This window comes from Arvicola amphibius, chromosome 1, assembly GCF_903992535.2.
Source record: "Arvicola amphibius chromosome 1, mArvAmp1.2, whole genome shotgun sequence".
Lineage (NCBI taxonomy): Eukaryota > Metazoa > Chordata > Mammalia > Rodentia > Cricetidae > Arvicola > Arvicola amphibius.
Window position 1 is genome coordinate 174,610,930 of NC_052047.1, and position 27,782 is coordinate 174,638,711.

Here is a 27,782-nt window from a genome sequence, read left to right on the forward strand (position 1 = left end):
TAAAGATTAAAATGTTTCTAAATATGTAAAGAGTGTTGACAAACTTATCTCCATATTGATTTTCCCCAGGCTTACTTCTACATTAAGGAAAATTGAGAAAAAAATATATCTTATGGGGCCAGAATTATAACTCAGTGGTAGAGATCCATGTCACAAGACTCCATAAAAAAGATAAAACAAAAGCAATTCATACAATTCCCAAAAATAATCAATGTTTGTGAGCAACACATTAGTCAATACATTTTTCATGTAATTATCCGTCATTTCTTTTATCCAGTTACCTACTGAAGCTGTGATTGGTTTCTTTATAGCTTTTTCCTTCCTTCCATCCTCTTATTCCTACTTTCTCCTTTTTAAACCTAAGATCACCATTTAAGGGTGTTCATGAAATGAATCCTTAATAACACAGTGTATTGCTTCTTAAATCATAGCCTAGAAGTTTGTTTCTGCTATCCTCCTCATCAGTGCTATAAAAGAATCACACCAACTTTCCTTTTGCAAGATTTCTCCTTGATGATGAAGGCATTAATATTTCCTTTCCCAGGCAGATTCCAAAATGTGGTGGCTTTTAGCAGCAGCATGGTGTATGCTTCTTCCTGGATCCATACACAGCTATAAGCAAGGGAGCATCACAAATCCTGAAGCCTATATGAACATTGTAAGTCATTCATTGAGAAAACAAATCCAAAACAACACTAAGATATGAAATTACTAATTACTCATAGTTTCAGGTATAATTTGCTTATCAAGAGTTTCTTTAACTAAATATGGACTTTCTGATTTGGTGTTTATCAAAACTAGCTAATCCTAGAATTGAAAGCTCTGACCCACACTGAAGCAACAATTCTAGTGTTTTTGTTCTGTTTTGTTTTGTTTTGTTTTGTTTTAAGTAGTGGATTCCTGAAGAGCTGGTTCCGGATGTGTTTTGGTGATTCCTTATCACATACCCTGGAATTTTTCCTTGGGCTTTCTGCACACCAATTTCATGGTTTTGTGAGCCACATTGGTCTTCTTTAGGGTTCAATAAGCCAAGGTTGGTTTATGTACCTTTAAATCCAAAGAAATAGCACAACTTAAGGATGTACTATGAGCCTCACAAAAGCAAATGTATAATCTTTTGATAAAGACATAGACTTTGCAGCTAAACTTAGTATCTCATTAATTAAACATTTTCTCTTCCTAGCATGTTATCTTGAATAAATCACTTAATTTTCCTGATCTTCAGTTTTTTAATTCTAAAATATAAACAGTTCTATTGCAATGACTTCTAAAAGGGCTTGGCAAAGTAGAGCAAGTGGCTCTCCTGTAGCACTTGTTTCTGCCTCCTTATATGTCTGTGGATAGGGTAGTTTCTGCTGGCCCTTCTAACTAATTCTGTGTTCATTTAGACTTTTCATTCTAACCAAAAGGTTGACCTTTAAAGACTAGATCTAAAGGTCCCCCAAACTTAATTTTTTGTTAAATGCTATTAGTCGATAGAGATCTCGAGCAGGGGAGTAGAAAGAAAGAGAAGGGTGACATCAAGTGTTTGGGTCTTTTGTTTTGGTTCCTGTTTTCAACTGCCCTTGCTCTATCTTGCGGAGTTAGCTTAGTCAGCCATCTCCCTTGGTCCTTCCCTTTCCCTTCCTGGATCTTATAACTACTTCCATTCATATTTTTTTGGAGCCAACTTGGTAGAAGCTCACTTATCATTAGATGCAAGATACTTCCCAATCTCCTGTGGTTTTCCTCATAAACCAGCTATTTATATTTCTTGTCAAAACTACTTAAGAATGAACTACCAGGGTTAGTAACACTAAGTTCTTAGACACTATCCTGAGGATGCTAAATGTCAAGTCATTCCACTCTTGTGCTACCCCTCTGCATTCAGTTCCTTCCTGAAATATCTCCCAAGCTATTATAATTTTTCCTCCTATATGCTGCTGCCTAACACATAGATTGGTGAACAGTGGATTGATAATTAAAGGACTGTATTGCAATGTATACACAAAGAACAAACCGAATTATAGTATGTATTTTCCTTCCCCGCCCCTTTCAGAGTCAGATTATTTCTTACTGGGGCTATCCTTATGAAAAGTACGATGTTGTAACAGAGGATGGATATATCCTCGGGACTTACCGGATTCCTTATGGCAAAGGATGTTCAAGGAAAACAGGTATGATTTACTTTGCTTTGAGATGAAAATGCCTGAGATAGAAACACCTAGGTGTCCTGGCAGCAGCAGGACATCTTTCTCTCTACATAGGTTGTATTCTTTTCTATCAGAGGAAGGAAAGGCATCCCCACCTCCAATTTATACAACTTTTAAAAGCATGTTGCCATTTTTAATATATACTGTTTATTTGGTCTTTCCCTTTCTCCATATCTCATCTCTCCAACTACCTAAACACCTAAGAGGAAAGGTGTCCTCTTCCCAACACTAGCTCTAGAGTTTAGAAACCCAGGAGGGATCCTTGGTACAGTCATCTCACTGACACCCCAAATGCAGTCAGTCACCAGCATCCATCCACTTACCTTCCAAATCCATGCAACCTGAAAACCTTTCCTAGCTTTAATGATATTCAAATCCAGGATTAGACATAATCTCTTCCATTATAATGCGTGGCAATTGAGGCTAACTAGTGTATAATCTCATTCCCCAGCAAACCGGTGTGATTTCATTCTTTCAAGCAAGTCTGATCCTATTAGTGCGGTTCTCTCATGTCACTGAAGGGCATTAAGAGCTCTCTGCTGTGTGCAGGAAGCAATAATGACCCATTTTTGGCAGAAATACTTTACAGCTTCCAGTGATAAGAAAGTTGTCATTTATCATTCGTTTGCGAAACACCTGGCAACTTCATCATTTGAATTATTTCAGGAAAGCCTAAAAGTTTTAATAAGATGCTCCTTTTGATTAGATTTATTTTATTTTTTTTATACATGAACATTTTGCCTGCATTTGTGTTCATGCACCGCGTGTGTGCCTGGTGCTTGTGGAGGTCAGAAGAAGGTGTCAGATGCCCTGGGTCTAGTGTTTCGCATGTCTGTAATCTACCGTGTAGATGCTGGGACTCCAACCCTGGTCCTCTCCAAGGGCAACCAGTGCTCTAAACCTCTGTGCCATCTCTCCAGCTCCCCACCAGATGCTTCTTAAGAAATAAAATAATATGAATGAAATTAACAGTAGAGCTAATATTTATTTTGCTGCAAAGTCTTTTACATTTTTTTAACTGAATGCTTAAACCTCCACCATGAGAGAGCATTTGCTATTATTTCCTAATATATACATAAAATGAAGCACATACATACATAGCAACATAGATTTTGAACCAGAAAAATGTGACTCTAACAAATACCTAGGTGACATAATATGTTATCCATAGTCTTCCCCTTATAATGAGGAAAGTAGGACTTAGTCACATGTCCCAGGTTACTAAAAGACTGGACCCTAGGCTTTCCTGACACAGAATTTCACTCTTAACCTTGCGTGTGTGTGAAGAAGTCGGAAAGCAGGCTTGGCCGGCGGCCTGAGGGAGTTAGAGACGGAACTTGTTTTGTCTGTTTTTCAGCTCCGAAGGCAGTTGTGTATCTGCAGCATGGCTTAGTTGCCTCTGCCAGTAACTGGATTTGCAACTTGCCCAACAACAGCTTGGCTTTCCTTCTGGCTGATAGTGGTTATGACGTGTGGCTGGGGAACAGCCGAGGAAACACCTGGTCCAGAAAACACCTGAGATTGTCTCCCACGTCACCTCAATATTGGGCTTTCAGGTAAGAGAAGCCTGTTTGTGAATAAAGTGTTGGCTCACTTAAAAAGCATAAATTCTTCTCGGTTTTTCCTTCTCTGTCCAAATGCACCCAACGGCATCTTCAAGAAGGGAATTAGAATTTCCTCCCCATTCAGGCTCTCTTCCAACTCAAAAGAAATGCTCTAGGTACTATATCTATGTTTGCTTCTAAAAGACCTGTTTCCTTCCTGATATAGCTGACTTGGGGCGGGCAGGGGGCAGGGTTGTCTGTCCTCGTGAAAATGTGGCTGGGTAGCAGAGAGTTGTTCCTGAATCCTGACATGTTAGTCACAGGGACACGGCTTACACTTCCTCAGGAGCTAAGAACAATGGCGCAGAGATCACTAAGGCCACTGGTTCCATGGCCTAGTTCCTGCATTCTTTCTGGAAGTCAGGAGACATTTTCCTCCTCCAGTGTCCTGACAGTGGGGCCTCTGCAGTGAAGATGTGAAGACAGACACATTCCAAGTTGCCCAAATACACTGCCCTCACTCTCCTCCCATGCCTAGCCAAAGCTGTGTACCCAAGTCTACAAGGAATACCTGCAAATACTGCAGGTCGAATAACCACTTGTCTTTGCTAATTCCCTTTCTTTGGCAGTTTGGATGAGATGGCTAAATATGATCTTCCAGCCACAATAAACCTAATCCTGGAGAAAAGTGGACAGAAACAACTCTTCTATGTGGGCCATTCCCAGGGTACCACCATAGGTGCGTTTGGAGCAGATGCAATCAGACATGAGGGATTTTCTTTGGTGTTTATAGAAGGGGTCAGGCTGTTCCTTTGATTCTGTGTTTGTTTGTTTTTCTCTGTAATCTCTGGTTCTGGGACTTTAAGAAACTATTTCCTCTAGGTAGTTAGGTAGTTTTTGAAGAGAAAGAAAAGCAAGACACCAAATTTGGAGGTTGGCAGGACTTAATTCATGATCTCTGCAAACAACAAGAGCCCAGGTTATATTCTGAGAAAACAAAGACAAACATGGTGCCCATTTTTCACTTGAGTCTCTCACAGTCTACAGAAAGACAGTAAAACAAAAGTATAGAATTGTGAAGCTGATTATATGCTAAGATCAATGTGGCTTTGTTTGCTAGGGAGGCAATGGGCTAAGCTAGAGAGCATAATAACAGAGCCACAGGCACCCCGGGCCTCTCACATTTCTCCCTTCTTGAAAAATGCACATTTTAGATTACAATATCTAGATTTCTTAGATTATTAAATTCAGAATTTTTCCAAACATTAAAAATACCAAGCAACACTTTAAGATATATATATGATTTATTTTTTATATGTTCTATGTAGCATTTTAATGTATATGAAACTATATACATATATGTACTTGTCTATGTAATCTCATATATACATGTAATGGTCATTCTCTGAAAATTCTGTTATCCTCATTTATATCTTGAAGAAACTGAGATTGATACAAAGGAGGTAACTTTCACAGTTAATAAGTTAGAAGCCAAGATGATAACTTGGTTTATATTGCACCAATGTCAAACTAGCCTGGTCTCTGGAGTTTAAGATGCATGCTCTACAGACTGTGACTGAGCCTCCTCTTCAACACTCCCTACACAAGCACACTGTCATTCCACAAGAAAGATCCCAGTATATCCTTGAGAAATTTGAAATTCCTCTGCATAAATAGTACTCTCAATTTTGCTTTGCATTGTTTTCAACAGAACTACTTTTAGAGGGATTTGTGACAGAGAATTGGAAGCTTGTGTGAGCTAATGTCTTCTTTTCTTGTAGCGTTCATAGCGTTCTCGACAAATCCAGAACTGGCTAAAAAAATTAAGGTATTTTTTGCACTCGCTCCAGTGGTCACAGTAAAATACACCAGAAGTCCCATGAAAAAATTAACTGCCCTTTCCAGGCAAGCTGTCAAGGTATGTGAGTTTCTTGGGTTTAAAGCGGAAGGAACTGGTAGTCTCTCTGTTTCCACAGATATCAAGAGAAGACAGGTGGCATTGTTAAAACATTTAGTTACGTAAACGGTGATCAAAGGGTCCATACAGGTTTGGTGATGATGGGGTATCTTATCAGTGGAAACTGGTTCTGATACCTTCTGCTCTGGTGTCATCATCTCTCAGTACAGAACATCTGTCCCTCAGTGTCACCTCGCACACAGCTAAAGTGAGACCCTACTGGATGTTTCTGAGGAATCCTATTCCTGTTCCACCTTCACTTCCCCTTTTCCACATCTTCAACACCTGTTATCTGTAGAGTTTCCTTTCTCCACATCTTCAACACCTTCTACTGTAGAGTTCTCTTTCCCCACATCTTCAATGCCCGTTACCTGCATTACTGTTCATATAAGGTCTTGTAACTTGAGTGCCTCCACGTGGTTTTGTGTTTTCCTTGGTGGTGGTCAAGCATTTCTTTTCCACACACTTGAGGACTGCTCAAACATCTTCTTTTGAAAAAAACATCTATTTAATTTTATCCTTCATTTCTAATCAGATTTTTATGCTGCTGAGTTCCTTACACATTTTTAGCATCACCTCCATGAGATGTATAATTTACAAATATTCCCTTTCTTTCCATGTGGCCATTCATTGTTTCCTTTGCTGTTCTGGAGCTTGCTAGTTTTATGAGTTTTACTTTCACTTTTGTTTCCAATGATGCAGGGGTCCTATATATTAAAAATTCCAAGATAATTCCAACATCTCAAAACTCTTTTCCTACACTTTCTTCTGAGAGTTTCAGGTTTTGCAAACTTTGTTTTTTAGTTTACTTTTCTGTACCAGAAGAGGGCTACCTTCAGTTTTCGGCATGTGCCCATCCAATCTTTGCAGCATGACTTACTGAAAAGGCTGCAGCATTTCCTGACCCACTTGACTGTCACATGTGGCCTCATTTCTAGTATCTCCATTTTGTTCTATTAGCTTGTATGTACTTGGTTTTATGTCAATGCCACGACACTTCTATCAATGCAGCTTTGTAGTATGTCACTAAATCAGGTAATATGTCTCCAACTTTGTTCTTTTTGCTCAATATTGTTCTAACTGTTCAGATTTCTATATGAATTTTAGGATGTGTTTTTTTATTCTCTGGAGATGGGATGGTTATTTTGATAATAATTTAATTTCAACTACTTTTGATGGGGTCTTTTAATATATGCACATGGCATGTCTAGCTTTTAAGTTCTCTTTGATTGCTCCCATTCATTTTAGTGTTCTCATTGTAGAAAGTATTTGCTGCTGGATAATTTATTCTAAAATATTTTATTTTTTATAGTTACCCTAAATGGGAGTGCTTTTTTTATTCCATTTTTGGATAATTTTCTATTGGTATATATAAATGCTACTAATGTCCACATATTGATTTTATATCCTACAACCTTGTCAAATTGATTTATTAGTTCTAGTAGTTTGGGGATAGTCTTTGGGTTTTTCTATATGTATGAACTACCATATGCAAATGATGACAAGCTGAATTTCTTCTTTCAAAATTGCAGGCATAGTCAGGAGTCTAAGGCAGGGGGTTAAAGGCCAACCTTGCCTATATGATAAATTTGAGTTTGAGTTGATGTATGTATCAGAGATATTCCTTGATACATAAAGATAGAAAATAAGTAGGTGAGCAATGTCCTTTGTTTCTTGTTCTGCCTTATTGCTCCAGTGAGGACTTTCACTCCTGGTTTGTATATTGTGATGAGTGTGGCACTCTGTTTTGTTTCTGATCCTAGAGAGCTTGCAGTTTTTCCCATTTGTGATGATGCTAGCAGTGGGATTATTATGTGTATATTTGGGATGTTTCAGATATATCCCTCTCATACTAATCTGTTCACAGTTTTTATAATGAAAAAATGTTTAAGCTTATGAAAACTTTACTACATCTATTGAAGTGATAACATGTTTTTGAAATTTATTTATAAAGGGGCATGTATGACATGAACTGCATATGAGTTGGGTTTGGTGAAAACTTTGTGGAACGGGTTCTCTCTTTCTAATATGACATGTGTTCCAAGTATCAAATTCGGATCACCAGGCTTGAACAACAAATACTCTCACCTGCTGAGACATATCACCAGCCCACTAATATGCTTGCTTATTTTTATTGTTATTGTTTTTGTCTTTCACTCTATTGTTAAATTCTATCATGAGCTTTATTTGTATATTTTGAACCACCCTTGCATCTTTTTTTTTTTGGGGGGGGGGGGCGGGAGTTCAAGACAGGGTTAATGCAAACAACTCTTGGCCAGTCATGTGCTCACATTGGGTAGGGTTTGTCAAGCTGCACTAATCATTGAGATGATATTATAGGCATTGTATCTGTTTCACCCACAGCCACAAAAGATGACATTTTTTTCAAGAATGCAAAAATGGCTCAATTCTCACAAAAGTGCCAAGATTCTTAGAGGAACCTGTGTGCCAATTATCATGTGACAAATATGCCCTCTTCAGGATCAATCTGGAGTTACACCTGCACAGTAGTGTGTCCACCTGTATACAGGAGCCGGACTTCCTGCAATAGCATATTATATTCTCCTTTAGGTCAGGATGAAGGAACAATTATTTGTTCCTAAGTAAATGCATAATATTGCCCATGGAGTTGAAGTAAAATACAAGATTACCATGCTATCTCCCCCTGTACTGGGGGAACCTGACTATCACAGCAGAGACCAAGGACCTGTGTGATAATACAGCCTCTCCTTCACATATATCTGTGGCTGACTACGTGAATTTACTGGCTGTTTCTTCTCATGTACATTTTCCCCCATAGATAAATAGAAACGGTATTGCTAAACAAAAAATAAAAACATTCAGTATTCAGATTAGATTTTCTTTTTAGTTAAATTGCTTATTTACATGGAAATTTAGGTTTTCACACATAGAACTCTGAATAGGTGTCAATATTCTTTTTAAACATAAATTCACAGTATGAATAGATGTTGCCACAATTATTAAATTATGATGGGGACAGTTACACAGGATTACAGTTTTGTAATTGAGTAATTACGAGGATTGCATAGTAAGTGTGACAAAATGAAGAAGAGGATAGATGAATAAGATTATTTTTGCAATAACCTATTATTGCCTTCTGGCCTAAAGAATTGTGAATCTTGAACCGGTTTAATTGAATATAATTCTTCTCCTCCCTTTCATTTCCCTCTTCCTCTTTCTTCTCCTCTCCCTCCCTCCTACTTCTCTTTCCTTTCTCCTTCTCTCTGTCTTCTTTCTCTTTGATCTAAAAGATATATTAATTTGGTCACAGTATCTTAAATATTCTATAAAAGTTTCATAGACTAGCAGATAAATGTTTTATTAAATAGAAATTCCTTTCAATTCTATAATATAAAATTTTTTCAAACTTAGAATTGAAGAAAGTTATACTATTTGCTAATTTATTGACTCCAGTTTAAGACTTATAATGCATTAGTGCAATACAGATAAATGTCTATTATTGTTGTTTTACTGTTATTTGTTGCAATAGTCAGTAAAAAAAGAGATTTCAGGAGAAATCTGTGCCAGTTTTAACAGTAGTTTGTTGTTTCTAAATGATCTTTTCACCTTCTCTGTAACTTATCCTAATACTGTGAAATTCACTGCATGACAAAATAAAAGGCATATCTGACTGGTGCACACAGGGATTCAATCAGTTCTGGGATTGATAAATTTTTAGAATTCCCAAAGGGCACTCAGCTTGCAACCTGCCTGCAGTTTCATCGGTAGAGATTCACTACTTAGGGTACAGCTTTTGTTTCTGGGAAAGCAGTAAAGGAAAGGTTTAATGCCTGTTTCAGTCACCAGTTAGGATAATAGTTATTGTACAGGAACTCTTTGCTGGCTTCTTGGAACTTCATTAGACATTCTTCAAATATGATCTAGAGCCTCCACACGGTGGCTCTGCTTATAAGATTCCAATTTTCCCATTGTACAGTAACAAATTCTTAGACAAATAGGAACTATATTCTTCTTAGGTTATAAGAAAGAGAAGCTAGAACCATGTAGAAAGGCCTTTTTTTTGAAGTTTTGCCAATTCCTGGGTAGGCTGTTCTCTAAGGGAACGTGCTCAAAACATCCCAATGAAAGATTCTCATGAAAAGCATTAGTGGAGTACGGAGATAAAGTTTCACCAGCCTCCTGGTTTCATCCAGCATCAGTACTGTCTTTTGCCCTGACCTTGCTTGAATGAACAAGCACTCTTCACTGTTGACATCCATGTATATGACACATAATGATACTTTACACCCATCTTGCAGGTATTGTTTGGTAACAAAATGTTCTCCTCTCACACATTGCTTGAACAATTTATTGCCACCAAAGTGTGCAACCATAAGATATTCCATCCTATGTGCAGCAACTTCATGTTTTCTCTAAGTGGATTTGATCGCCAAAACTTAAACATGGTAGGTATAAGTAATCACTTTCTGAAAGCCAATGATTTTGTTACATAAGGAGAGGTGACTGTGGATTAGGAGTGAGAAGTGATTTGGATTTCATGGAAAACCACATTGATGACCTCCTTTCTGTCTTTTGGGATGTAATGAGCATCTTCCTGACTTCAACCAGGGTTTAAATTGAACTACCATTTACAAAAACAAAAAACAAAAAAACTTTGAGACAGAACTTCTAGTTCTTTCTTCCTTTTCTTTTTAAGATTTTTTTTGATACACTCTTTTCTCATTACACATAGTTATTGGGAAACTGTGCTGGCTCACCATGGAGATGTAAGAATGTCATATACGTGAAAATACATCACTTAAGCAGAGCTAGGCAAATTGGCCTGAGAATTTGAAAAATACATAATAAAGAGATACCCTTAAAAACAGAGGCTCTCTTTGGTCAAATCCATTTTTGACTGACAGCTAAGGACCTGATTATGTGGTATTATAATATCTGGAAGAACAGATACTTTAGTGCAGCACAGCCAGAGGCTTACGGCAATTTTTGTGGAACTTCCGTAACTAATAATAATACAGATGCTCTGAACTCAAGCCATGGGATTTTTACTTTTTTTCAGTAGTCTTACATTGATGATAAATAGAAGTAATTTTGAAAATTTTTTTGATGCTCAATTGGTAGAAAAATGATTCTTATATTCAAAAATAAACTTTAAATTGTGAAAGAATCTCATCCAGAAAAAAAAATATATATATATATATGATAAATTGTATCGTACAAACATTTAAAAGCCCCATGGAAGATTTGACACTTTTTTAAACCTAGAAATGAGTAGAAACATGTAGATGTATTTCCAATATTTTTGAGCTAAGTTTTTTATTAAATTTATTTTTGAATTTACATATTTTCATTTTATATATACCATGTGCATGGTGTGCTTGCAGAAGCCAAACAAGGGCTTCAGATCCCCTGGAACTGACATTACAAACAGTTGTGAGCTGCCGTATGAGTTCTGGGAATTGAATTCAGGCTCTCTACAAGACCAGTCATTGCTCTTAACCACTGAGCCATCTCTCCAGCCCCTCAAAGTTTCATATTAATGCCCTTTTTAAAATATATGAAGTAAAGTAAAGGGTTACTAAAGTTTATAACCCTTTGAAAGTGTGAGGTGAGTCCATAAAGAGTAGGTACATAGCATTCTGCATTCAACCAGTCAGATGTCCTCTGTGGGCTGAAGGAAACTATTATCCAGGACAGAGAACAAAGCCTTGGGAGGAAAATGTCCTTCATGATGGGTTTCTTTGGTTAATAATGTCCCCAAAGATATAAAATACATTTTCCCTAAAGATGATAATTGTTATCATATATAGAAAGTTGAAGTGTTTTTCGAATGTCTGCACATTGTCCCCAGTAGCCTCTAAGTGAGAAATGATCTCTTTACAGAGTCGCTTGGATGTTTACCTGGCACAGAGTCAAGCAGGAACATCTGTTCAGAACATGCTGCACTGGGCCCAGGTACATGTTCTTTCTTCCCGACTGACATATTCAAGCATCTGCAAAATCCTTGAGGGGTGATCCCAGAGAGCTCCATGCAGGGCGTGCAGGTACCTGCCAATCATAATGATGCTTCTAGGACCAGCAATAGTTCCTCCTTTGGATGACCTTAGCTGCCATCTGTTCTTCTCTTCGGTGCCTGGGTTAGGAGTCTGCGTCCCACATATTCTGAATGAGTTCTCATCCTTAGGTTCCTCCCTCAGCCTGTTTGGGGAAGGTTTGTTTTCCTCTTCTGGGAAATCATTAGCTTTGATTCAACTTTATGTAAAATGATGCAGCCTGTTCCAGAAATACCTGTTCATCTTCCAGTTAGCCCACGAGGCTGTTCAGCATGCAAAGAGAATGCCTTATTTTGAACAGAGGGAATTTTACAAAGGGATTAAGAAAGGCAAACAGTTTGTGGGTTTGCCCACAGTTATAATTTTGTTTAATAAGATTACTCAATATCCAGTAAGCTCATGGATAAAGCAAGTTCAATTAAGTTGTACAACTTTCTGGGCCAAGATGTACATGAATACACATTAGTTATTCCTATAACTTTGCCTGTATTACTGATCAGTCACGTCAGCTCCATCCTTTTAAAAAAAAATTGAGTGAAATAAGCATAACCCTATCTATCTGTTTATGAAATAAAATGAGTTAGTAAGAGAGAGTACTTTGCATTTTAACGTGTATAATAATACCTTGTAACCTGCATTAAAGCTGAAAATGAGAATCCATTACAGATAGTAGGAGAAGCACTGCAGGTTTCTGGAAATGCTGGAAGCTTCAGTTTGGGGTAGATAGAATTCATGCTACTACGAATAAAGACTGATCTAAGCATGAGACCCCTTACTGATGAAGACAGGTGTACAACCTATAAAGGTCCTGGTCTCCAGGAAACATAAATTCACGCTTACAGTTCATGAGCCACTTACTGCGTGTTCTTCTTGCTCTTTATATATTATTTCTTTCATCTCACTGATTCACATGAAAATTTTTTAATGAAGGCACTTACATGCCCATTCTACAAATGTTGCAATCGGTGCCTTATGCAGCTACAGTTAAACTCTTTCTTTTGACAGAAATGAAGAAACGATGGGGATATAACATTTGTTCATAATGTAGACAGACAGCTAAGGCAAGGGAGCTGCTACTTCTCTAATTATAGTTCTGCTTGTATTTCTCTAATCTAGGACTTTCCACTCAAAAAGCTTTAGACTCTGGAGCAGGGTAGATTGGGGATCTTCAGAGTAGGCATGCTCAATATATAAAATCCACGCAAATATTCCAAAATAAAAGTATATTTTTTTAAAAAACTTAAAAATGAAGACTACATTTCATCTCAAGGGTTTCAAACACAACATACTTGACTTGTAGTGAAGCTGGTGAATGGCACTCTGCTGCACATTACCAGGGACTGAATGCTTTGTACGCATCTTCCTACTTAAGGTCACCGTCCAGTTAGAGGAATGCCATCATCATCCACACCTCACAAATATCTTACACTGCATGAGAGGCATCTCAAGTCTAGATATAAAACAGTCTGGTTAGACTCCAGATTCTAACTAATATGCTCTGTTGCCTCTCATTGCTTAAACTGTGTGGAATTTTGATATCACACACACACACACACCGCACACACATTTTTACTTCCATAACATTTTATCTATATCATACCATTACATATAATGTATATTTAAACATAAACTGTATAATCATAAATAATATAATGTATATAATATATTATATATAATACTATATATGATGTTATGGAAGTAAGAAATTTAAAATAATAGAATTTAAACCACTAGTGAATACAAATTAATTTAAGAGCTTGATATAAATCTGGAGTATCTGCCTCCTTAATTCCAGAAGGGTGGCAGGTGGTAAACAACAGAATCAAGGAAACTATAAATGTCTGGATACTTCTACTCACATATCTAAACGTCTAAATACCGAGGTATAAGGCAAGTCATCACCACTGTTTCCAGAACTCAGCGCACCTCTCTTACTTACAGCCTGACGTGACACTGGCTTGGCTCTGCACAGAAGCAGCGGGCAGTCCACATATGCTGAATTTTTTCCTAATGATGAAAATAACGTTTAGTAATAGGAAATAAATCCATAATAGCATAAGGGTACTTGCTGGGGGGACAGTAAACTCCTCAGTTGTTTAATAACAGTCCTAGACATGTTTTAGTGTTTGGAATGTGTGGCCCAAGCTTCTATAAACATGTGCAGATATAAATTGCTGAAATCCATCATGTAATGTAACATTTGAAAGCATTGTTATCTGCAGATTTCATTCAAAAGATATGGGTGAGGTTATAAAGGTTCTATCAGTCCTATGAAGCAGTGTTCATTTCCATTATTGATCAGTGTTCTAATGAATGGGAATATTACAACCTCCTTTTTGTATTTCTTGCTTGTTAGTTTTAAATGCACGTATTTTACTCATGTCACTTAAATGTGATTTTTACTTTTATTTCATCTCAGGCTGTCAATTCTGGTCGACTTCAAGCTTTTGACTGGGGCAACGCTAACCAGAACATGATGCATTTCAATCAGGTAGGCAACACAAATGCTCATCATAGCCAGTGGTGTGCTTCAACGAGCCAGCGAGAACAACTTCCACTTAATTATTAAAGTGTTTACAGCTCTGCATTGGCTATGATAGGTACTGCTTACTGCTGCTAGCACATGATGCTTCCTGTGTTTATGTGTGTCGTCAATGTTTCTAGTCCTCATGATGTTCACTTGAGGCAAACTTATTGTCCTCATTATCCTAAAGGCTCAAGAAAGTAAATTGCCAAATAACTAGAATATGACCCAAGGATTTCTGGATCCAAAATTTATTTCTCCATTTTTCTTTCACTACTCATTCCTTCACCAGAAAAACATACAAACCAGAACTCTCAATATTTTGTTAATACTGTTTTAAAAACGGGATTAGAAAAGATGACCCCCCACTTCTAAAACAGATCTTCACCTAATAAAACTAGCATTGCTCTAGAAGTCCCTCAGCATGGCCTTTATTACTTTAAGGAACCCAATCTATGGATCATTTGCAACACATCAATCTAAAATTGCCTGCCATCTTTAGGGAGAACTGACACTATCCAACAGGTAACGGAATATTAAGCTACATCTTGACATCAAGGATGAAAATGAATACCCTACACTAAAACAGTGTTGGAAGACCCAATCACTGATTTCCTGATAGCAGACTGAGATAAAACATAAAACACTGTCATCAGCTTTTCAAAATTTCAAAGAATAAATAGCATAAATAGCCAAAATCCATTATTTTTAATCTTTTGAAAAATCTGTTTGTCTTCCCAAACCGCTAAAGTTGTACATGCATGGGTTTGGATGCACGGACAGGTACCAAACACATCCTGTCAAGCTGACATGTTTTTCTTTGGATAGCTGCTTTCCTTCTTTCACCAAGAGTTCATGGTTTTTGTTAAGATCATTTTAGATGCTGATCACACTTTATGATCACCCTTGGATGAAAGTGCAGTCAGAGCTATCAATATCATCTTTGTATTTATAAACTGAAATAAAAACCATACATATAGGGTTTCAGAGGTTCAGATATGGATACTTTGCATGAAACTTTTGGTAGAGACTCAAACGGAATAAGAACTATGCTTGAGGCCAGCCTGGTCTACAGAGTAAGTTCTGGGATAACCAGGACTGTTTCACAGAAAAACCATGTCTCAAAAAAACTAAACAAAAAAAAAAAAGATGATGAACTATGCATATTTAAAAGGCCTTTAGTCACAACTACACTTAATGACACCATAAATTATAGGGGTGTAATTACTGATATAAAATTACTGATGTAAATCACTAGTGATCCTTCATTGCTAAGGAAATATAATTTCGAAATGAATAAATATAATTTCTCAACGTCAACTTACAAATAAACTAAAAATTCCTGGCAAAAGTTAGCAGATACAATTTAAAGCAGAATTTTATTATTCATTTCTGATATTCTTTCTTCTCAATGCCTGCCTTCTCATCAGAGTCACCATTTCACTGGAGTTAAGGGATTCCAGCTCAAGGGACTTTGGGTCTGACTTTGTTTCTGAAGGCTCACCTGTGTCTACGGATGGCTATACATTGCATTGGTTTTGGTTTTCACTTTTCATTGTGCTACATCTTTGCAGCTAAGTATTTCTGCTTTGTACCCTGCTGCTTAAGGAAACCACAGTCAGGAAAAGCCAGATCCCACTCTCCCTAATTTGACTTTACATTTGGGACACTGTACCAGGCTTTCTGGAACCCCCTTCCTCTTACACAGTAGCCAGTGCCAATCTACACTCACTTCCTTCTCTACCCTCTGTGTTGCTTTCTCAGAACTACTAATTTTCCTTTACCACATTCAGGGAATGCCCCAACTAATAGATAAGTGGGGTGATATACTTTTAATATTTAAAAGCTCAAACTCCCAGGCACCAGCCCATCAACTGAAAGGAACCCTCAACCTAACTATTCCAGTGAGCTCTGCCTGAGCATCACTGTCGGAAGAAAACTTGAGATGCCCTTCACCTCATCATGATCTTCTCCAAGCATAATTCTATTGAGCAAAAAATAAAAAAGCTTTTACTGGTCCTTGGTGTTTTCACCTTTGTCCCTGTTGCCTCAGTACTGGACATATTATGTCCATGGCAAAGGTGCCATCAAGGCTAGATGGTAGTGAGGATTCTTTTTCTGGTTTGAAGATGGCTATCTTCTTAATTTGTGCCCATGTGATCTTAGGGTATGTTCCTGGGAATGAAGGAAGGGGGAAGGAGGGGGAGGGAGGGAAAGAGAGCTTCTGTATGACCAACTATTCTGTGGAGTTAGAGAGAGTGATCCATGCTTGGAATATCATTTATCCTTAATTATGTTTGCATTGGATATTAGAGATTCAACTTTTGAATTTAAGGAGAACAAATTTCATTCTACAGCATGGATAATTAAAAATTATTTACCATAGTCAATTATTCATTATCATGTAGCAGACCAAAGTCTTTTTAGGAAAGAGAGAGAGAGAGAGAGAGAGAGAGAGAGAGAGAGAGAGACAGAGAGAGAGAGAGGGAGGGAGGGGGGAAAGAAGGGAGAAAGGAAGAAAGAAAAAGAAACAAAACTCTGGCTTCCTGTGGTATCATCAGATCTCTCTCCTCTGTATTTGCAGTTTTGCTCTCAGAGACTTCTCAGTTTTGTTCAGAGACTTCTATTTCCATTCATTGGCTCTTTCCAAAATAGTACTCATATGGTGACTTTACCTCACACAGCTCTTGACATTTCAAAGTCAAAGTAAAATCCATAGCTAAGGAGCAAGGTGCCAGAAAATCTTCTGATCTAGTTTTAGACTTGTGGACAGATGCTACCGAGTCACTATGGTGGGTCTTTTGGACACAGAAGGACCAGCAGGGATACTTGTTAGACCAAGGTGTGACATCATCACCATTTATGCTCCAGCAATGTTTAATCATACATGGGCAGCCTCATGTATAGTGGTTCTCCAGTTGTTCCAGTCCTGGGCAGTCCTAGATGTTTGTGTTATTGTCATACCCAAGGTTCCACAGTCTTCCATTATGCTGTCTTTCCAATCGGTTTTTGGGCCTTCCTCTTCGCCTTATCCCATGCACTCCTCCAAGCAGTATTATCTTTGGGTATGTGCCTTCATTCATTCTCATACCATGGCCAAAGTATCTCAGATGCTGTTACTGTAATCTGTAGTTTACTTCATTCTGTAGATGGAAATGTTTATGTCATTATTGTGCAGCCTATCTCTTTGTGTGATGTCTAGAATCCTCCTGATACATGCCATCTCAAACATATTCAATCACTGTTTTGAGGAGCATTATATTGTCCAGGTTTCAGAGTTGTAAAGATGGCAGCTCAACGCAAGGGTCTCATATATAAAAAGGGCAACACCAATAGAATGTCTTACTGCAGAGATAATCAACCTGGTGGAAGAAAAAAGGAATCTAAAGAGCTAATGAAGAGGCAACACACAGGCAGCAAAACACCACAGTGCAGGGAGGTCAAAAGAAGCAAAAAAGGATAGAGAGCTGTATATGCAAGGTATCTGCAAAGAGATCGAAGAGGCTAAACTCCATAATAAAATACATTTTGACTATGAAACTATCAGACAGATAACTGTCAGATATGTTCCTCAGATTCAAGTGATTAAAAATGGGTGAGGTCATTTATTAACAGAACCATGGGACGTAAGACAAAGATGGAGATAATACTTTGACACCCTATATAATGACCCTAATGCTGTCAACCTAGACTACAATAAGAAACACTTCAGCAGTCACTCATATACCAGAGATGATGAGGAAATATTAAATATTAAAATGAGTAAGGGAGAGGAAGCTATCAAGAGAACAAAATGCAGAAAGGCCCCAGGAATGGATGACATCACAGAGGAGGAGCTGGAGGTGGCTACATTAGACTCAGGGGCCAAGGTGCTTCTCAGACTCTTTAGAGAGATATGGGAACATGAAGTGATTCCCACAGGATGGAAGTACTCAGTCATAACTCCCATACACAGGAAAAAGGACAAGCTGGACTTCACAAAGAGATAGAGAGAGAAAGAGAGACAGAGACAGAGAAAGGGGCATTAGTTTGTTGTGCCATAGCAGCAATATCTTCTCCTCTGTTTTTCTGAAAAGGATCAATGGTAAAACGGAGAAAATCCTAGTGCAGATTCAGAGCTAACGGGAGGACAATAGATCAGATCTTCACTTTGAGGCAACTGACAGAAAAATACGAAGAATTTGGAAAAGAAGGCATTCAATAGCATTTGGAGGAAAGGACTTTGGGAAACAATGAGGTTCTACAGGTACCTAGAAAAGGTGTGACCTAGATAAGAGGAATATGTAAGGAAAGTTTGCAGGGTATTTAGCTCTGTACCACACTATTTCTGTGTACAGATAAATCTCTTTAAACATATTTCAAGTGTTTGTTTCCATATATTGGTATAAATGTTCTCTGAAAAGCCTTCTGATGCACAACTGTCAAAAAACCACTGAGCCCAGATTTCTGCACGAGAGAGATGTCTATCCTGTCCAGTAGTTATTGAAAAGGACAACTCTCAGATCAAGCTCTACGGGAAAGAGAAAGCCTTTCTTTTTAAAGAAACACTCTTCCTCAAGTACCCTTTTTCTATCTGTCCCAAAGTCCAAGTCAGGAGTGTGACAGCTGCCCTTTGTTTTCCTAATGCATTGTTGCATGAACATGCTTTCTTTGATTCTTGGCTTTGATGGTGGGCGCTCTCTTCAGCTGTGTGCTTCTGTCATGATGCACGGCCTCAAAACAGGCCTAAAAGCAAACAAGACAGTCAACCAGGTACTACAACCTCGGAAATTCTAAGAGTGTACCTTTCTTATTTTTTAGTTGTTATATTATCTTATTTTCACAGCAGTGGAGAACTGACTAACACTATTTTCATGTTTATATATCATTAAGCTCAACAGAGTGGGATTTGAAAAGTTAGCTCAATATCTAATAGCTTTATTTCACTCTATAATATAGTTCTCCCTCTCCCTCTCCCTCCCTCACTTCGTTTAGCTTACACCTCCTGTGTACAACATCACTAAGATGCGGGTCCCAACAGCCATGTGGAGTGGAGGACAGGATGTTGTGGCAGATGCCAAGGACACTAAAGATCTGCTCCCTAAAGTCGCCAACCTTATCTACTACAAGGAGATCCCGCACTACAATCATTTGGATTTTTACCTTGGACAGGATGCACCCTGGGAAGTTTACCAAGACCTGATTAAAATGATGGAAGAATATTCACAAAATTAAAGGCACTCTCTTTCTGCAAGCAGGTGGATGTCTTGCAGTAATACTGAGACAGACTGACCCTATGGTGACATCTCGATAGTTCTCTACTTGTATTCTCCCCTCCTTTTTGTAAGGGAAAGAATTCAGTGTTCTTAGAGAGAGACCCATGCATGGAACATTATTTAAACTTAATTATAGTCACATTGAAGATTTACTGATTCAACATTTTTAATTTAGGGAGAGCAAATGTCATTCTATAGCATGGATAATCAGAAACTATTTACAGTACTCATTTATTCATTTGCGAGTAGCATCAAGAGCATTTGCAAAGTTGATAGGTGCAATACCTCTGGCTAGGTTATTTTATTTGACAACGGTTATGGAATGCCATTATCTCATTATATTATATGACTTGGCATTCTGTTTAAACAGTCTAAAGCAAGAGCTACTGTTGGCTTGAGACAAAAAGAACAATGAGAGAGCCCACATTGCAAGGAGCAGAGAATGATTTCTCGGATATGAGAGTAGTCTCCAGCCAATGACCAGCAAAAACCAGGACCTTCAATCAATCTCCAGCAACAAGAAAATAAATTCTGCTTCAACTCTGCTTGAGTGTGGAAGTGTATTCTTTTGTACTGAAGCTTCCCATTGTAAAAGCAACCTTGATTGAAGCCTGTGCAACCCAGGCCTGGGGCCTCCAGCAATAACATGCCTACATCCATGAACTCCAAAACAAAATAAATGTGCATGGTTATGTTATTAAGTTTGTTCTATTGTTGTCACTAATAATAAGCTACCCACCATTAAAATATAGAAATTATATGATAAATATAATATTTTATTCTATTAATTGTATAGTTAGTATTAAGTATTACCATAATGTAAAGCATTACAATCTTATAATTATGTAATACTATATTACATCTACCATCTCATTTATTACAGCATATTATATGTTGATATATAATTGCTTGAAAACTTGATCTACCTCCATCTTAATTTCACCTGTTACTCTTTGAGCTAATAAGATTCCTTAAGCACTGGGTTGTAGATTATTAATGACTGGTTCATTCAGCATGTATTTATCTAAAAATGTCCTTTTGCTTTTACTTCTACAAGACTTCTATTTTCTGAGAATGGAACTTGCATCCCATGTTTGAATTTTGTTGTTCTTTTTTAGTCTTTTAAAACTGTTCATCTTCTGGAGTAAGAACTCTCAAGTCTGCAGCCTCTGCTCTTTGTTTCCTTGAATGCTGTGGTTTTCTTCTCTTCTTTGAAGATTCTGGTACTCAGTAGTTCACAGTGACCTGACCCAGAGGAGCTTGGTGTGATGCCAGTGCACAGCCTGGCACTTTGATGGACTTCAGTTTCTGGGGTCTGTAGATTTACTGTCCACCAAAATAGTATTTAAAGCTATTACTTCTTCAGAGAGTCTTGAAGCCCCACTTTTTCTAAATCCCTAATTGCAGTGTGAGGCCACTCAGTATTGACTCACTGGTCACTGAACATGGGTCTCACTGGTAATTTTCCTGTGGACTTTGTGTTAGGCTGCTCTGCTCCTGTCTTCATGTGCTCTGCTGGTTTCTCTTTTGTTACATATGATCAGCTGGAATCATTAATGTGCACTTTTATCTTAAAAACTGAGTTTCTCACATCTAGACACCATTTAGGCATTTTTACATATGTTCTGTATTTTCCACTGCTTATTTTCTTTAAATCCCTGAGTATAACAGCAATTGGTTAATATTTATTTCAATATACTTTCTGCATATGCAGGCATCAATGTCATTTATTAGTCTGTTCCATAGACTTCTGTTTATCCAAGTTATGATCTCCTGCTTTATTGTGTGCTTAATCATTTTTATTTAATGTCAGACATTTAACTTTACATTGCTGAACTATTATTTTTTCAATAATGTTGGAAAATGTTTTATTGTCCATGTATTTTCAAAAAAATTGTTTTGATGCTTATTTTGTATCTCATGAAGAGTACATCTAGAGTTATCTCTGTTCTGTGAATATTTTTGCCATACTACAGTGGCATGCCCTCTCTGAGGTTTCTGCTATATGACCTCTGTGTTCTGACAGGTCTCTGTTGCAGGGAAGCTGCTAGTTAGTTCCCAGCCACTTAGCCCTGAAATAATCACACAGAAACAGTATTAATTAAATCACTGGTTGGCCCATTAGCTCTAGTTTCTTATTGGCTAACTCTTAAATATTAATTTGGCCAATTTCTATTAATCTATGTATCACCACGTGGCTGTGGTTTACCAGCTAACGTTCTGGAATCTGTCTCCAGCGGGGCTACATGGCTTCTCTCTGACTCTACCTCCTTTCTCCTACCATTCAGTTTAGTTTTTCCCGCCTGCCTAAGTTCTGCCCTATCAACAGGCCAATGAAGTTTCTTTATTCACCAATGGTATTCACAGCATACAGAGAGGAATCCCACATCACCTCTCCTTTTCTGTTCAAATGAAAAGGAAGGTTTTAATTTTAAGATAGTAAAGTGACATATAACAAAACAAGTATCAAACAAGAATTACATTTACAATATTTATATCTACTTTATCTTTTATCATGACTAAGGAAAACTATAATTATAACTATTCTTCAACTCCATCAAAGACTCCAGAAGGATATAATATTACCTAAGTAAACAGGAAGTGCATTGTAAGCAATTTCCAAAACTCTAGAATTGACAGAGACATCTTGCTTCCTGGACAGTCACCCAAAGTTCTTATGTACCATTTGGGCATCCATCTTCAGCCTACAGGCCCATTAGTATCCAGCAGACTTTTCCACAAAAAAAGGAAATTTTAAAGACAGTAGTTCTGCATATATTGGCAGTTTGTCAGTCACTTTCTTTTGTGTCCTGAATGTGTCTGGCAGACTCTTTCATGATGCAGGAACCACAAAGGATCATCTTACCCTTAGAAAAGTTCAGCAGTCATTTCTCTGTGGGTCCTGCATGTCCAGTTCACATAGTATACCATTGAGCAGTCCAGGCAAGAGCAGTTTCTTGCCCAGATGGCTAAGCAACTTCATAAGGAGCCTCTTCAATGCCCATCTTCCTCTTGAAGTAGATTGGTGCTGCCAGGAGCAGATGTGTCTCACTGTCATGAGAAGTTCTAAGTTCTTAAACATTTTAAATACAATATTCTGAAGGTCTCTGAAAGATTTGAAGAATATCTAACTGAAATAAATTTCTATATATCTAGAAAATCTAAGAAACATGACTATAAACTTGACTATTAAGGATGACTATCTATTAACCTGTATTCCTTAATTATACATTACATTTTTGAATGAACTACACAAACACAATACCTTAATCAAGAGTAGAATATCTATACAGTATAACAAAATTGACTTTAAATTTCTATTAATAAACCAAGATCCATACCCATGCAAATCTATATAGCGTATCACCCTTTAAATATAAAGAAACATTTATAAATAATATTTGGAATTTGGTATAGTTCTCTAGACTACTTTCTGCTAGTTGGGAGTGCTGTTAATCAGGTCTTTCACGGTATATCCTGTGTGCTAGGATTATATAAGCCAGCAGCTGTGTGAAGTAATTTTTGGGAGGATGTTAATGGCAACATTTCAGATGATCTTGGTCCATCAAACCATATTAGTCTGGAACCAATCCACAGGTTCTCATCTTCTGTGGAAACAAAAGCAGAACCTCTTTTCCAAAGCCATATATCCTTAGACCCAAATTCTGAAATCAAGATACCTTTAATGTATACATTTTGGTTTTGTAGCTCCTTCACAGTCAAAAAATTTAAAGAAAACACAATAATATACATATTCTAGACTCTCTGTGTATATTCAATTTTGATGTGGCTTTTCTTACTTTATTACTTTTTATATTTATTTTGTTATTTTTACTCCTTTAATCTATAATTGTCTGTACTCTGTCTCTTTAAAAACTTTCTTTTGTTTTTTGAAAGTCATTTAAACTTCTCCTTATAACTCTCTATACTCTTTTTCTTCTCTCTCCCAAGCCTATGTACATTTTTCCAATATTGTGTCCCATTTAGAGGTCTTTTCCATCTGCCTCTGTCTTTATTGTGTATCTGTAATTATTTACTGTTCAAGAGTGTTTCTTAAAATGCTAAGCATTATTTAAAACTTAAGCTGTGGCATTACTAGGGTATATATGGTCCTGCCTGATTGCTACACATAGTCCAGCAAGGTGGAAGTCTGTTCACCACCTCTGCAAGCTGAGCACATTGCTCCAGTTCCAAGTGAGCAACAGGTCTATGTCAAGCCATTAAGCAGTTTGTAACAGGCTTATTGCATACCCCATTTAAATGCGTGGCCTCATGAAAGAGCCAGAGGTGGTGCTGGCAACATGGCCCAGAAAGCCGGCATTTCAAAATGGCATTACTTTTTTCTGCTACTGCTGAGTCAGGAAAATCTCTCTTAAAGGAGCCTCAGCATGCTGCGAGCAAGCAAAGACCATTAGGGAAAAATAAATGTGGCTAAACTTTGTTTTTTAGTGTCTAGAATTCCTTTCTAAGACCTCTCAGGTTTTACATGGATTTAGTCCACCATCTTGGGGCCAATTTGTTGCAGAGAGGCTGCTTGTTAGTTCCTGATTGCTTAGGCACAAAATAATCACACAGAAACTGTAATAATTAAATCACTGCTTGACCTATTAGCTCTAGCTTCTTATTGGCTAACTCTTATATATTAATTAACTCATTTCTATTAATCGGTGTATCACCACATGGCTGTGGCTTACCGGCTAAAGTTCCAGTATCTGTCTCCAGTATAGCTACATGACTTCTCTCTAACTCTGCTTCCTTTCTCCTAGTATTTAGTTTAGTTTTCCCTGCCTACCTATGTTCTGCCCTATTAATAGACCAAGGCAATTTCTTTATTAACCAATGGTATTGGCAGCATACAGAGGAGAATCCCACATCAAGTCTCTGCTACATTCCCTAGCAAAAACTCAGATTAGTTTGTCCATGCACTACTTACATGCCAGAAGCTCTGCTGCATGAACCTTCCCTTGGAATGGAATAGAATGATAGTATCTTCAAGCAGGGACCTCCTGGCTTCCACTTTTTCTATTTGTATCACTTTTATTTCCTCCTCTACCCTAACTGCTCTGCCCAAATCATTTATGTGAGGACAGGAAGGGCAGACAGCCTTCTCTTATTCCAGCTCCCTACTCCCCATTAATATGATGTTGACTAATATCCTTTATTATGTTATAGTATGATCCTACCCCCATCTTCCAAGTGCTGGGATTATAGGTAAGCATCGCTGTATCTGAGTTATGTAGTGCTGGGGTCAAATCCAGGTCTTTGCGCATGCTAGACAAGTGTTCTACCAACCAAACTACATTCCAGCCCCACACATTTTTACATCTTTTCAACACATCCGGCTAATCTGTATCTTTTGACTGAAAGATCACATTGGGAATAATCATGGAACTATAGGACTTTTTCATGTCATTTTGTTGAGTTTCTTCTAATTGTTTTTAATATTCTTTTATTTTTCCTTTCATCTCCTCACACTCATCTTTGTAGCTTGATGGTTAACTATATTAATAGCATTTGATTGTTTTCTGTATTTTATTTGAGTAAATCCTCTTCTAATAGCATTCTTCTTTCCTTTGCCTTTATGACAGCTGTTAAATTTCCTCTGCTTGTTGATTTATGGTTCCCTTACTGGTCTAGTAGTTACAAATTCCCCTAGTGCATGCTTGTCTTGGAATGTCTTTAGCTCTTCAGGTCAAAACAATAACCTCACTGAGCATAGCAATGTTGCTGAGAGTTATTTTCTCAAGGACATAGCATGTGTCATGTCATGCCCTCCTTGCCTTGATGGTTTCTACCAAGCAATCTGCTTGTCCTCAAATGGGTTTGCTTTTAAATTTGAACTGGTTCTTGTCTCTCAGAGTTTAAAATTCTTTCTTTGTTACGTACTTTGGGCTGTTGATTATATTTCATTCTGGGATTCATTTATGGTCATGTCAATTCGGGGCTTTAAATTCCTTCTACACATGAATATCCATTTCTCTTCATCAAGATTTGGGGGATTTTCTACTATCTTTTTCTTACAATAGTCATTATGTGCTCCCAGCTTCTATTTCTACTGATAATAAAAATTTTTGATCTTTAAATGGTGTCTCAAAGATGTAGAGTGATTTCTACATCCATTCCTATTCAGTTTTTGTATTTCTGTCTGAATTTGATTAAGAAATCTGTTTTTTTTTTTACATTCTAACATTTGTTCTGCTTGATATGGTCTGTTACTGAGGAATTAAAATGATTGTTTTGTTTTGGTTTTTATTAGGATGGGGTCTAACTATATCGAGCAGTCTGACTTCAAACTTGCAATATTCCTGTTTCAGCAGTCCAAGTACTGAAGTACAGGCATTAACCACAATACCCAGCTCAACAAATTTTTGGGGGGCTTGGTGCTTTTTTTTACTATATTTCCCATTAGCTCTTTCCCAAAACCTCTATCCCTTTACTGAATTTCTAACGTGTATAGTTTTTTGACTTCCTTGTTTCATTTAATTTCTTACCTGGAGTCCTTTGCATTTCACTGAGATTTTTCAAAAATCATCATTTTTAATTCTTTTTTGAGAACTTCATATACTTCAATGCTGTGGGATCTATTATCACAAATGCATGGACTTTAAGAAGTGTCACCATTAATGTTCCATATCTCACACTGCTATGTTGATCTTTGTGTGTCCGTTACAGTGGATATCTCTACTGTTTTGTGGGAAGAGGCTTCTTCTGGTGCTCTGCCTTGGATATCAGCTTGTTGTACAATGTTGAGTATTTCCAGAACCACAGAGTTATTGCTCCTTGTCACTTTATTGGCTGTGATGAATGACTTTGTGTAATTCCATTGTTAGAGAGACCCATCTCTGTGCAGTTCTCACAGAAATGGGACAGTAGCAATATGAGTCAGTATAGTACAGACAGCAGAGCTTTTCAGGAACACCTTCTATCCTTACTCATAAAATGAGAACATTGGCTACTACGCAGTGATGAGGATTTCCATAGGTATGACTAAGAGCAGCTATGTTACTTAAGAAGATTTCTGTGACTGGCTGTTCCAGCCATGGGATGGAACATGAAACATTTCCTTTCTAGTTAGACAATGGTTCAAGTCTAGAGGTTTCACGGGGACAGGTGACAGACAGAATCACAGCCCTACCCTGAATTCACTCTCAGTCTTCTCAGCATTGTATGTCAAAACAAGGTATAGTGTCAGAAAACAAAGGGTATGTCTCCCTCTACTGCTACTGTGTGTGTGTGTGTGTGTGTGTAAGAGAGTGTGTTGTCTATCTGCCTTCCTGCCTGTCCAGAATTAAGAATTAAGATCCCTGAGCCCCGCTGTTAACACTCATGTCTTATCAATAGCTGGAGCTTTCCTTTTCCTGAGTAATTAACCTGAAAGGTCTATTCGGTTTTGAGTTGTTTTTGCTCCAGAAGTGGTGAAAGTTTACCTCAATAACAAATACTCAGTCAAAAGTGTGAGACCCTGGGCTCTATTCCTACAACCATACACACCACCACCAACAACAACAACAAAAAAACCACCCACTAACAATAGAGAAAAATAAAAGCAATAAAAATAACAGAAAGGGATAAAATGAAAGGTAATTCCACTCAGCTGGGGTACCTATAATGTCTCAATCAAGCAAATTTGCTTTTTGTGTGTTATGTTGTGCATGACAGAGGCAGGAAGCTGTTTGAGCATTCCTCATGTCCCTTCGTCTCACTGGGTATTGAGAAAACTACATCACATCAGAATGTTATTAAGGTGTTCTTAACTGGAAAACTTACTAAAAGAAACAAGCTAAAGGAGTACAGGAAGCACCAATTAGAGTTGTCTCAAACATCTTAATCTCAATACCCCAGAAATGAGACAAAAATATGTCCAAAAGGTTTGTTCAAGACCATCACAGACTATCTTAGAGGCAAAGAAATTACTATTGACACAAAGTTCTATGCTTGGAAAAGGACAACAGGAAGTCCATGATCCAGTGACTTCAGTCATGGTGTTCTTAGCTCTGTCAATCAAGCAAAAGCAGTGTGGCTGGCCATACCCTCAGCCATAATGAACAAGTTCTCTAATTCCATGGATATGGTATTTTCTCCCCTCCATGTGCAGGCCTATTCCATGCAGTACTGTCACCAAGTCTGTGCCAAAGTAACTCCACCAAGACAAGTGAGCAGTTTCTCTTCAGATGTCTCCCTGAAGCAGTGTAGTGAAAATGATGAGGGATTCCAAAAGATTGGGCTACTCTGGGGTTTCTTTTCTTTTCTTTCTTTCTTTTTTTTTTTTTTTTTT

At 37.7% G+C, this 27,782-nt stretch overlaps 1 protein-coding gene across 3 annotated transcripts; it reads left to right on the forward strand.

Moving 5' to 3' along the window:
- The first annotated feature begins 556 nt into the window (after nt 1–556).
- On the forward strand, nt 557–19,466 carry LOC119822177 (lipase member K). 3 transcript variants are annotated; one of them, XM_038341150.1, is made up of 9 exons: nt 557–662; nt 2,010–2,156; nt 3,550–3,748; nt 4,366–4,475; nt 5,518–5,654; nt 9,974–10,120; nt 11,559–11,630; nt 14,148–14,219; nt 19,227–19,466. In XM_038341150.1, the coding sequence occupies exons 1-9, from the start codon at nt 557–559 to the stop codon at nt 19,464–19,466; spliced, it is 1,230 nt and encodes a 409-aa protein (XP_038197078.1). The 3 variants fall into 3 exon arrangements, with proteins under 3 accessions (XP_038197078.1, XP_038197087.1, XP_038197094.1); XM_038341159.1 differs by having other exon boundaries at nt 557–658; nt 2,039–2,156; XM_038341166.1 differs by having other exon boundaries at nt 557–658; nt 2,039–2,153; nt 3,646–3,748.
- Nucleotides 19,467–27,782: the final 8,316 nt, after the last annotated feature.